At 50.4% G+C, this 10,964-nt stretch overlaps 1 protein-coding gene across 1 annotated transcript in view; it reads left to right on the forward strand.

The window, feature by feature from the left end:
• akap9 (A kinase (PRKA) anchor protein 9) overlaps positions 1–10,964 on the forward strand; it is a 123,861-nt gene that overhangs the window by 32,090 nt on the left and 80,807 nt on the right. Inside the window, exons 10-15 of the mRNA XM_080531994.1 lie at positions 182–304; positions 3,711–3,918; positions 4,508–4,575; positions 5,967–6,041; positions 6,220–6,452; positions 10,688–10,724. Of these exons, the coding sequence (XP_080388120.1) occupies positions 182–304; positions 3,711–3,918; positions 4,508–4,575; positions 5,967–6,041; positions 6,220–6,452; positions 10,688–10,724 (744 nt within the window). The remainder of the gene's footprint in view (positions 1–181; positions 305–3,710; positions 3,919–4,507; positions 4,576–5,966; positions 6,042–6,219; positions 6,453–10,687; positions 10,725–10,964) is intronic.

Raw genomic sequence — 10,964 nt, forward strand, 5'->3', positions numbered from 1 at the left:
GCGCAAGAGACGGCAGAGAGTCAAACAAGGACGCAGCCACGGCGGGTCCAGCGGGTCTACCCAGCGAGAGGAGAGAGAGAACGAGGAGGAGGAGGAAGGGGGGGGGGAGGAGGAGGGGGAGGGGGAGGAGAGGAGGAGGGGAGACAACAAAGCTGGAGCTGCAGCAGAGCGGCGGGAGGAGGCAGCACAGGAGGCTCCGATGGAGGGCCGGGTTACCGCGACGATGCGCTCGCAGCGGAGGAGGGCCGGGGAGGACGCCGCTTCCACCGCCGCTGGTCACCACGGCGACCGAGGAGAGGAGGAGGTAAGAGACGTTCAGCCGCTGCCGCTGCCGAAACGCCATGAGTGCCTTTTTTTCCCTCTCTTTTCATAAATCTGATCAAACGGTCTTTTCATAACGATCTGTTTGAGCTGTTCAAAGGTGGTTTTTTTCCTCAGAAAGCCTCTATTGTGCTTGTGTAAGTTCGCCTCAGACTATTTGGCTATTCTTCTTTTGAAATTACATCGTTAGAATTGATCACCTACCGTCACAGCCAGTAGTGCTGCGTATGATCGTTATCGAATCTTGAATCTAATCAACAGTTGATTTTGTTACTCTTGGGGGGGGAGATCAGACGTCTGTATTCACTGACTGACCAACGGCCAATCAGAGGCTTTATTAGACACTTGGGAAGGGTTGTGTTTATATTATATATTATATTAGTGTTTGCACTAATGAAGTTGTTCATATTATGTACGTGGAGAGAGAGAGAGGGAGAGGAGAGGAGAGGAGAGGAGAGGAGAGGAGAGGAGGGGAAAAGAGAAGAGAAGAGAAATGGAGAGTATTCTAGTCACTGATGTGGGTTTTATAACACTGCCTCTCCTCGATCAGCTCTGACAAAGGGAGACCCTGAGGTAAAAAAAGCAGAGTATTGTTCTGTAGTTGCCAGGCAGGAGGTGGAGGAGAGATGGAGCATCAAGAGTTGAATCATTGAAATGTTTACAGAACAGAGAGACAGAGAGAGAGAGTACAGACCTACGCCTGCAAGGTGTGTGCTTACCTGTCTGTGTAGAACATACCTCTCTCTACACCAGAGGTTCTCAAACCTCTCCTCGGGGACCCCCAGCCGCTCCACATGTTTGATCTGTTCCACCACCAGCTCACCTGATTCAACTGATCAAGTATAAAGCAATTATGGTTTGTACTTGATCAGTTGAATCAGGTGAGCTGGTGGTGGAACAGATCAAACATGTGGAGCGGCTGGGGGTCCCCGAGGAGAGGGTTGAGAACCACTGCTCTAGAACATATCTCTCTGTGTAGAACATATCTCTCTCTCTAGTTTAAGACAGTTTGGGACGGTTTAGGACATGTAGATCTCTCTCTAGAACATCTCTCTCTATGTAGAACATAGGGGCGGCTGTGTCTCAGGAGGTAGAGGCTGAGAACATATCTCTATGTAGAAGGTATGATTAAAGCTTGTCTATTTCGAGCCCTTATGCAGTTTATAATCAGTGTTCTCTGCCTCTAATCTTCAAAGCTAAAAATGAGCCGAAAGAGTAAAATACCTCTAGGAGCTTATCTCTCGTTGAACGAGTGAATCTTCCTCCAGCTTGGTAACTTTGCCTTAACAGTTATCAAGGTTCTTAACAGTTATCAAAGTTCTTAACAGTTATCAAAGTTCTTAACAGTTATCAAAGTTCTTAATTAAGCAATATCACACGAGAGGGAGTGTGTTATACTGAATATCAGCACGGCTGTGATTTGGTCGTAGGTACGAGGCCGCAGGCCATAAAAATAAACAAAAAATAGTTCTGCAACTGAACTTCAAATGGACTGTTGCCTAGTAACCTGAACACAAACATGTAGTCTAATTAACGGTCATTTAGTAGAACATCTGTGCGGCGGAGTGATACATATAGTTAAAAGTCCCAGTGCTGTTATACTGTATATCAGCACTCATGGAATGCCTCTTGTCCAATCAAATTACTTGGTCGGAACTATCTGTTATATAACAGTTATCAAGGTTCTTACAGTTATCAAAGTTCTTAACAGTTATCAAGGTTCTTAACAGTTGTCAAAGTTCTTAACAGTTATCAAGGTTCTTAACAGTTGTCAAAGTTCTTGAAGTCATCAAACGCTCCGTTATTCCTGGAGAGTGTTTCCACTCTGTTGTGATGTTGACACCAGATACCACACTGTTTACTGACTACTCCATTACAGTAACAGTCATTTACCACAGGAGGAGAGAAGAGGAGAGGAGGGGAGGGATGGAGAGGAGGGGAGGGATGGAGAGGTGAGGAGGGAGGGATGGAGAGGTGAGGAGAAGGGATGGAGTGGTGAGGAGAAGGGATGGAGTGGCAGACACACACTCCTCTACAGGGTCGAGAGGAGGAGGGGTGGAGGCGAGGGATGGAGGGATGAGAGGAGGAGAACAGAGTCTCTCAAGCATGTAACTGATAATGGAGCTCACATCCTGTTTATTCACCTCTACTGGGGAGGTCAGAGATCAGTCTGCACCAGGGGAGGCTGGGGGAGGTAGAACATCAGGGGAGGCTGGGGGAGGTAGAACACCAGGGGAGGCTGGGGGAGGTAGAACACCAGGGGAGGCTGGGGGAGGTAGAACACCAGGGGAGGCTGGGGGAGGTAGAACACCAGGGGAGGCTGGGGGAGGTAGAACACCAGGGGTGGCTGGGGGAGGTAGAACACCAGGGGAGGCTGGGGGAGGTAGAACACCAGGGGAGGCTGGGGGAGGTAGAACACCAGGGGAGGCTGGGGGAGGTAGAACACCAGGGGAGGCTGGGGGAGGTAGAACACCAGGGGAGGCTGGGGGAGGTAGAACACCAGGGGAGGCTGGGGGAGGTAGAACACCAGGGGAGGCTGGGGGAGGTAGAACACCAGGGGAGGCTGGGAGAGGTAGAACACCAGGGGAGGCTGGGGGAGGTAGAACACCAGGGGAGGCTGGGGGAGGTAGAACACCAGGGGAGGCTGGGGGAGGTAGAACACCAGGGGAGGCTGGGGGAGGTAGAAAACCAGGGGAGGCTGGGGGAGGTAGAACACCAGGGGAGGCTGGGGGAGGTAGAAAACCAGGGGAGGCTGGGGGAGGTAGAACACCAGGGGAGGCTGGGGGAGGTAGAACACCAGGGGAGGCTGGGGGAGGTAGAACACCAGGGGAGGCTGGGGGAGGTAGAACACCAGGGGAGGCTGGGGGAGGTAGAACACCAGGGGAGGCTGGGTGGAGGTAGAACACCAGGGGAGGCTGGGGGAGGTGGAACACCAGGGGAGGCTGGGGGAGGTAGGAATCGGAGGACAGGCTCGTTGTAACGCAGGGAGCGAGACAATGAGCCTGTCCACTGATGTCTTTAAGTACACCCCCTGGACACTAGGCAGTGGGCACCAGACCTGGGTCAGGGTCAGGGTTAGGGGTTAGGGGTCAGGGGTCAGGGTTAACTGTCTGGTCTGTGTTCTAGGTGGAGTGCAGGCTGGGGGTCAGGGTTAGGGGTCAGGGGTCAGGGGTTAGGGGTCAGGGGTCAGGGTTAACCGTCTGGTCTGTGTTCTAGGTGGAGTGCAGACCGGGGGTCAGGGTTAGGGGTCAGGGGTTAGGGGTCAGGGGTCAGGGTTAACCGTCTGGTCTGTGTTCTAGGTGGAGTGCAGGCTGGGGGTCAGGGTTAGGGGTTAGGGGTCAGGGGTTAGGGGTCAGGGGTCAGGGTTAACCGTCTGGTCTGTGTTCTAGGTGGAGTGCAGGCTGCGTCTAGAGGCCCAGAGGCTCAGCCTGACCCAGATCCACGCTGCCCAGCTAGAGCTGCTAGAGGAGGAGGGGGGGGCCCGCACACCCCTCCCCACACACACCCTGGAGGGGGGAGACCCCCCCACACACACCCTGGAGGGGGGAGACCCCCCCACACACACCCTGGAGGATGGGCTGGGCCACCGGGACAAAGGTGTGTGCATGCATCCGTGTGTGTTTGGAGTTGTTTTTGATCTATCATTCATGTCGGTCACCACTCTGACTCTAGACTACTGGTTAAACACACACACACACACACACACACACACACACACACACACACACACACACACACACACACACAGACAACACTCTGGTTAGCTGTAGAATACCAGATAAAACCGACACTGTTTTAATAGAAAGAGACAATTTTCCTGGAAAGATTAATGAATGTACAACGGTATTTCTTATTAATGACTTCTTCTTCTTCTTCTCCTTCTCCTCCTCCTCCTCCTTCTCCTTCTCCTCCTCCTCCTCCTTCTCCTTCTCCTTCTCCTCCTCCTCCTCTTCCTTCTCCTTCTCCTTCTCCTTCTCCTTCTCCTTCTCCTTCTCCTTCTCCTCCTCCTCCTCCTCCTCCTCCTCATCCTCCTCCTCCTTCTCCTTCTCCTTCTCCTTCTCCTTCTTCTCTTCCTCCTCCTCCTCTTCCTCCTCCTCCTCCTCCTTCTCCTCTTCCTCCTCCTCCTCCTTCTCCTCTTACTCCTCCTCCTCCTCCTCCTCCTCCTCCTCCTCCTCCTCCTCCTCAGATGACTCCAGCACTAAGTACCAGAATGTTGTGCAACTTGTTTCTGAAGAATGTCAGCAGCTCATCCTGGTAAAAACACATTATTTTATATAACGTAATATAATTAATATAATAGAATGATCAGAATAGATTTCAGGATCCTTCTGCTGTTTATAAAGCTCTCACTGGCACAGCACCAGAATATGTTCAGACCTTTTGCTAGCATATCAGCCCAATAGAGCTCTCAGGTCTTCTGCTAGCATATCAGCCCAATAGAGCTCTCAGGTCTTCTGCTAGCATATCAGCCCAATAGAGCTCTCAGGTCTTCTGACGCTGGTTTTCTCTGTGTACCACATGTACATAAGAAGAGATTTGGCGAGGCTGCATTCTCATTTTATGCTCCAGATTGTGTCTCACTGCCAGTTTACATTAGGGATGCAACCTCAGCACATATGTTCAAGTCAAGACTAAAATATTGCCATTAAATTACTAAATGATTAAATTATGATTATATGATTAAGCACTTTGAGCTGCAACGTTTGCAGGAAAAGCGCTATACAAATAAAAGTTATTATTATTATTATAATGACCCGCCTCTTCAGTGTCCTGAGAATGTTCCTCCTGAAGGTTGTGAGAATGTTCCTGAAGGTTGTGAGAATGTTCCTGAAGGTTGTGAGAATGTTCCTGAAGGTTGTGAGAATGTTCCTGAAGGTTGTGAGAATGTTCCTGAAGGTTGTGAGAATGTTCCTGAAGGTTGTGAGAATGTTCCTGAAGGTTGTGAGAATGTTCCTGAAGGTTGTGAGAATGTTCCTGAAGGTTGTGAGAATGTTCCTGAAGGTTGTGAGAATGTTCCTGAAGGTTGTGAGAATGTTCCTGAAGGTTGTGAGAATGTTCCTGAAGGTTCTGGCTGTATCATGACATCATCACTTCTCTCGTGATCCGTTAGTTTAGTTTCAGTCTGTTGTGTGTTTTTGTGTTTCAGTGGTTTGTTAAACTCCTGGGGGACGACTTCCTGCAGCACCTCCCTCCCTCTGATGCTGCTGCCTGGAGGACCTCCACGGAGGGAGGGGAGGGAAGGAGGGATGAGAGGGGAGAGGAGGGAAGGAGGGATGAGAGGGGAGGAGAGGAGGGAAGGAGGGATACCCGCTCGGTGATCCAGGAGGCTAAAGGTACTGCTCACATGGTGTCCACATGAACACGTGCTGTCATGTTAAATGCATGGTTTTCTAGTTACATCTGCAAATATATTGTAGATCATATGTACATGTATGTATACTACATAGCCAAAAGTATGTGGACATAATTATGGTCTGAGGCTGCTTCTAATTCTTCTCCTCCTCCTCCTCCTCCTCCTCCCCCCCCCTCCCCTCCTCCTCCCCCTCCTCCTCCTCCTCCTCCTCCTCCTCCTCCTCCTCCTCCTCCCCCTCCTCCTCCTCCTCCTCCTCCTCCCCCTCTCAGAGCTGTGTGGAGCTCTGCACCAGGTGGAGGAGAGGATCCAGCAGGAGCACAGGCGTCTGGTCCAGCTGCAGACCTCCCTGAAGACCCTGGGAGGCAAGGTGAGGAGGGAGGGGGGGAGGGAGGGAGGGGGGGAGGGAGGGGGGAGGGAGGGAGGGGGGGGGGGCAGAGAGGGAGAGAGGGAGAGAGGGAGAGAGGGAGAGGGGGGGAGGGAGAGAGAGAGAGAGAGAGAGCTCCTCTACTGAACTGTCTTCATAACCAGCGTCTGTCTGTCTGCAGATGGAGGCCATGCAGGGACGTAGAGACGCCTCGGACCCCTGCCTGCAGACGGACCCCTCCTCCCCCTCCCCCTCCTCCCTCCAGGAAGTGGCCCGGCTGGAGGAGACACACAGACAGGAAGTGGAGGCGCTGCGGTCCGACTCGCGGCAGCAGGCTGAGGAGGCGGAGGGGCGCTACGCTAGCCAGCTAGCTCTGCTACAGCGCCCCCTAGAGGACGCCCGGGCCCAGCTCAGGTAACCACAGAGGCTGGATGTGTGTGAGAGAACCTGAGGTTTATCTGTACAGCACATTTCATACACAACAGGGGCAATTCAAAGTGCTTTACATACATACAGCATTTAAACTGCTCTCAGAATGATTAGCTGATTAGTCTCAGCTGACCTTAGTTAGGCGCCTTGCGGGAATATAGGGTGGGAGGAGATCTGATATGTATTTTGGTCCAAGACCATTTTGTGTATTTGTATGTTAATAGGAGTACTTTGAATTCAATTATCTGAGAGACTGGTAGCCAGTGTAGAGATCTCAGGATTGGTGGAATGTGTTCAAACTTTTTTGTTTGAACGTTTTTGTTGGGGGCGGCTGTGGCTCAGGAGGTAGAGGCTGTGTCTCAGGAGGTAGAGGCTGTGTCTCAGGAGGTAGAGGCTGGTGGAGGTAGAGGCTGTGTCTCAGGAGGTAGAGGCTGTGTCTCAGGAAGTAGAGGCTGTGTCTCAGGAGGTAGAGGCTGGTGGAGGTAGAGGCTGTGTCTCAGGAGGTAGAGGCTGTGTCTCAGGAGGTAGAGGTTGTGTCTCAGGAGGTAGAGGCTGTGTCTCAGGAGGTAGAGGCTGTGTCTCAGGAGGTAGAGGCTGTGTCTCAGGAGGTAGAGGCTGTGTCTCAGGAGGTAGAGGCTGTGTCTCAGGAGCTAGAGGCTGTGTCTCAGGAGGTAGAGGCTGTGTCTCAGGAGGTAGAGGCTATGGCTCAGGAGGTAGAGGCTGTGTCTCAGGAGCTAGAGGCTGTGTCTCAGGAGGTAGAGGCTGTGTCTCAGGAGGTAGAAGCTGTGGCTCAGGAGGTAGAGGCTGTGTATCAGGAGGTAGAGCCGCCGTCTAATGATCGCAAAGTCGGCACATCGGCGGTTCGAGTCCCGGCTGGCCACATGTCGAAGTGTCCTTGGGCAAGACACTGAACCCCAAATTGCTCCCAGTGAGCGGGCCGGTGCCTTGCATGACAGCTCCTTTAGATAGGCCTGTTAGTAGACCAGCTCCTTTCGATAGGCCTGTTAGTAGACCAGCTCCTTTAGATAGGCCTGTTAGTAGACCAGCTCCTTTAGATAGGCCTGTTAGGAGACCAGCTCCTTTAGATAGGCCTGTTAGTAGACCAGCTCCTTTAGATAGGCCTGTCAGTAGACCAGCTCCTTTAGATAGGCCTGTTAGTAGACCAGCTCCTTTAGATAGGTCTGTTAGTAGACCAGCTCCTTTAGATAGGCCTGTTGGTAGACCAGCTCCTTTAGATAGGCCTGTTAGTAGACCAGCTCCTTTAGATAGGCCTGTTAGTAGACCAGCTCCTTTAGATAGGTCTGTTAGTAGACCAGCTCCTTTAGATAGGCCTGTTAGTAGACCAGCTCCTTTAGATAGGCCTGTTAGGAGACCAGCTCCTTTAGATAGGCCTGTGATAGGGCTTACACACCGGCAGTTCCGAACGCTGGTTCGCGTTCGCGTGCCGAAACCTCCGAACGTTGACGCTGTCTGGCGAACGATACACTGTTATGAACGCGGGCTCGTTCGCCAGACAGCGTCAACGTTCGGAGGTTTCGGCACGCGAACGCGAACCGGCGTTCGGAACTGCCGGTGTGAAAGAGGCCTTAGTAGACCAGCGCCTTTAGATAGGCCTGTTAGTAGACCAGCTCCTTTAGATAGGCCTTAGTAGACCAGCTCCTTTAGATAGACCTGTTAGTAGACCAGCTCCTTTAGATAGGCCTGTTAGTAGACCAGCTCCTTTAGATAGGCCTGTTAGTAGACCAGCTCCTTTAGATAGGTCTGTTAGTAGACCAGCTCCTTTAGATAGGCCTGTTAGTAGACCAGCTCCTTTAGATAGGCCTGTTAGTAGACCAGCTCCTTTAGATAGGTCTGTTAGTAGACCAGCTCCTTTAGATAGGCCTGTTAGTAGACCAGCTCCTTTAGATAGGCCTGTTAGTAGACCAGCTCCTTTAGGCCTGTTAGTAGACCAGCTCCTTTAGATAGGCCTGTTAGTAGACCAGCCCCTTTAGATAGGCCTGTTAGTAGACCAGCTCCTTTAGATAGGTCTGTTAGTAGACCAGCTCCTTTAGATAGGCCTGTTAGTAGACCAGCTCCTTTAGATAGGCCTGTTAGTAGACCAGCTCCTTTAGATAGGCCTGTTAGTAGACCAACTCCTTTAGATAGGTCTGTTAGTAGACCAGCTCCTTTAGATAGGCCTGTTAGTAGACCAGCTCCTTTAGATAGGTCTGTTAGTAGACCAGCTCCTTTAGATAGGTCTGTTAGTAGACCAGCTCCTTTAGATAGGCCTGTTAGTAGACCAGCTCCTTTAGATAGGCCTGTTAGTAGACCAGCTCCTTTAGATAGGTCTGTTAGTAGACCAGCTCCTTTAGATAGGCCTGTTAGTAGACCAGCTCCTTTAGATAGGCCTGTTAGTAGACCAGCTCCTTTAGATAGGTCTGTTAGTAGACCAGCTCCTTTAGATAGGCCTGTTAGTAGACCAGCTCCTTTAGATAGGCCTGTTAGTAGACCAGCTCCTTTAGATAGGCCTGTTAGTAGACCAGCTCCTTTAGATAGGCCTGTTAGTAGACCAGCTCCTTTAGATAGGCCTGTTAGTAGACCAGCTCCTTTAGATAGGCCTGTTAGTAGACCAGCTCCTTTAGATAGGCCTGTTAGTAGACCAGCTCCTTTAGATAGGCCTGTTAGTAGACCAGCTCCTTTAGATAGGCCTGTTAGTAGACCAGCTCCTTTACATAGGCCTGTTAGTAGACCATTACAATAATAAATTCTACTCGAAACAAATGCATTGTATTTATGTATTTATTTATGTATAAAGCACATAAAGCAAAGATGTGAGAGTAGGACCAGGATGTCTGACTGAATGCACACAGCACTGTCATTAGGCTCCTCCCACTTTAACCCATAACTCGTTAGGCTCCTCCCACTTTATCCCTTTAACTCATGTTGGTTCTTCAGCCTCAGTGGTGTTTCACTGACCCCTGGTGGCCGTAGGAGGTATGGCAGGACACACACACACACACACACACACACATACACACACACATACACACATACACACACACACACACACACACACACACACACACACACATACACACAGTTCTACAAATATCAGCCAAGCCACCCTGGTGTCCCTCGGGACTGTCTGAAACATTAATGAGAATCCTTCTTCTCCTATTCCGTGTGTGTGTGTGTGTGTGTCTATCATCAGTGTTTGGGGATGAGGTAGGTATGTCTGCATGTGTGTGAGGTATACAGGTACTTTACTACCTGCAAGGTTGTGAGTGTTGCACCATCTGAGCTCCTGGGACCGTGTGTGTGTGTGTGTGTGTGTGTGTGTCTGTGTGTGTGTGTGTGTGTGTGTCTGTGTGTGTGTGTCTGTGTCTGTGTCTGTGTCTGTGTCTGTGTCTGTGTCTGTGTCTGTGTCTGTGTCTGTGTCTGTGTCTGTGTCTGTGTGTGTGTGTGTGTGTGTGTGTGTGTGTGTGTGTGTGTGTGTGTGTGTGTCTGTGTGTCTGTGTGTGTACAACCTCTGACTATGGAAACTGTTAGTTCAGCTGTTTGGTTTTTTACCAGGTACCTTTCAGAAATGAGCAGAACAATGAAGACATTTGGTTTGTCAGGCCTACAGCAATGTCTCCATTCTGGCTGCTTGTGTTCGTAAATTCGCTCTGGAAATCTGATCACCACTCGTGGAATGCCTCTTGTCCAATCAAATGCCTTTTTGTGGTTCCTCTATGAGGTTGAACCCAGCGTGCGCTCCGGCGCTCTCAGAGTTGAATTTACGAACGCACCCTCTGTCTGCCTGGTCGTTTCACAGCGAGGAGTTTCCTGACATAGTGACTGTTGTTGTCATATTGGCTGCTAATGGTTTTCTCTGTGTACCACATGTACAAAAGAAGGGATTTGGTGAGGCTGCATTCTCATTTTATGCACCCAGATTGTGTCTCACTGCCAGTTTACATTAGGGATGCAACCTCAGCACATATGTTCAAGTCAAGACTAAAAACCCATCTTTTTAATATTGCCTTTAAATGACTAAATAATTAAATGGTGGTTATATAACGATTGGAGCACTTTGAGCTGCAACGCTTGCAGGTGAAGCTCTATACAAATACAAGTTTGTTCTTCTTCTTCTTGTTATTATTATAATTCATATTATTATTGTTGTTATTATTGTTGTTGTTGTTATTATTGTTGTTATTAGGTTGTTACTAACATGTTGACCCTGGTTGTCTTCCCAGCTCACTGACGGAGGAGGAGGAGACTCAGGAACTAAAGGTTGGCTTCCTTCTCTCCCTCTCCCTCTCTCTCTCTCTCTCTCTCTCTCTCTCTCTGTCTCTCTCTCTCCCTCTCCCTCTCTCTCTCTCTGTCTCTTCTCTCTCTGTCTCTCTCTCTCTCTCTGTCTCTCTCTCTCCCTCTCCCTCTCTCTCCCTCTCTCTCTCTCTCTCTCTCCCTCTCCTCCTCTCCCTCTCCCTCTCCTCTCTCTCTCTCCCTCTCCCTCTCTCTCTCCCTCTCTCT

Source organism: Nansenia antarctica (genome assembly GCF_963989245.1).
Source record: "Nansenia antarctica genome assembly, chromosome: 5".
Classification (NCBI taxonomy): domain Eukaryota; kingdom Metazoa; phylum Chordata; class Actinopteri; order Argentiniformes; family Microstomatidae; genus Nansenia; species Nansenia antarctica.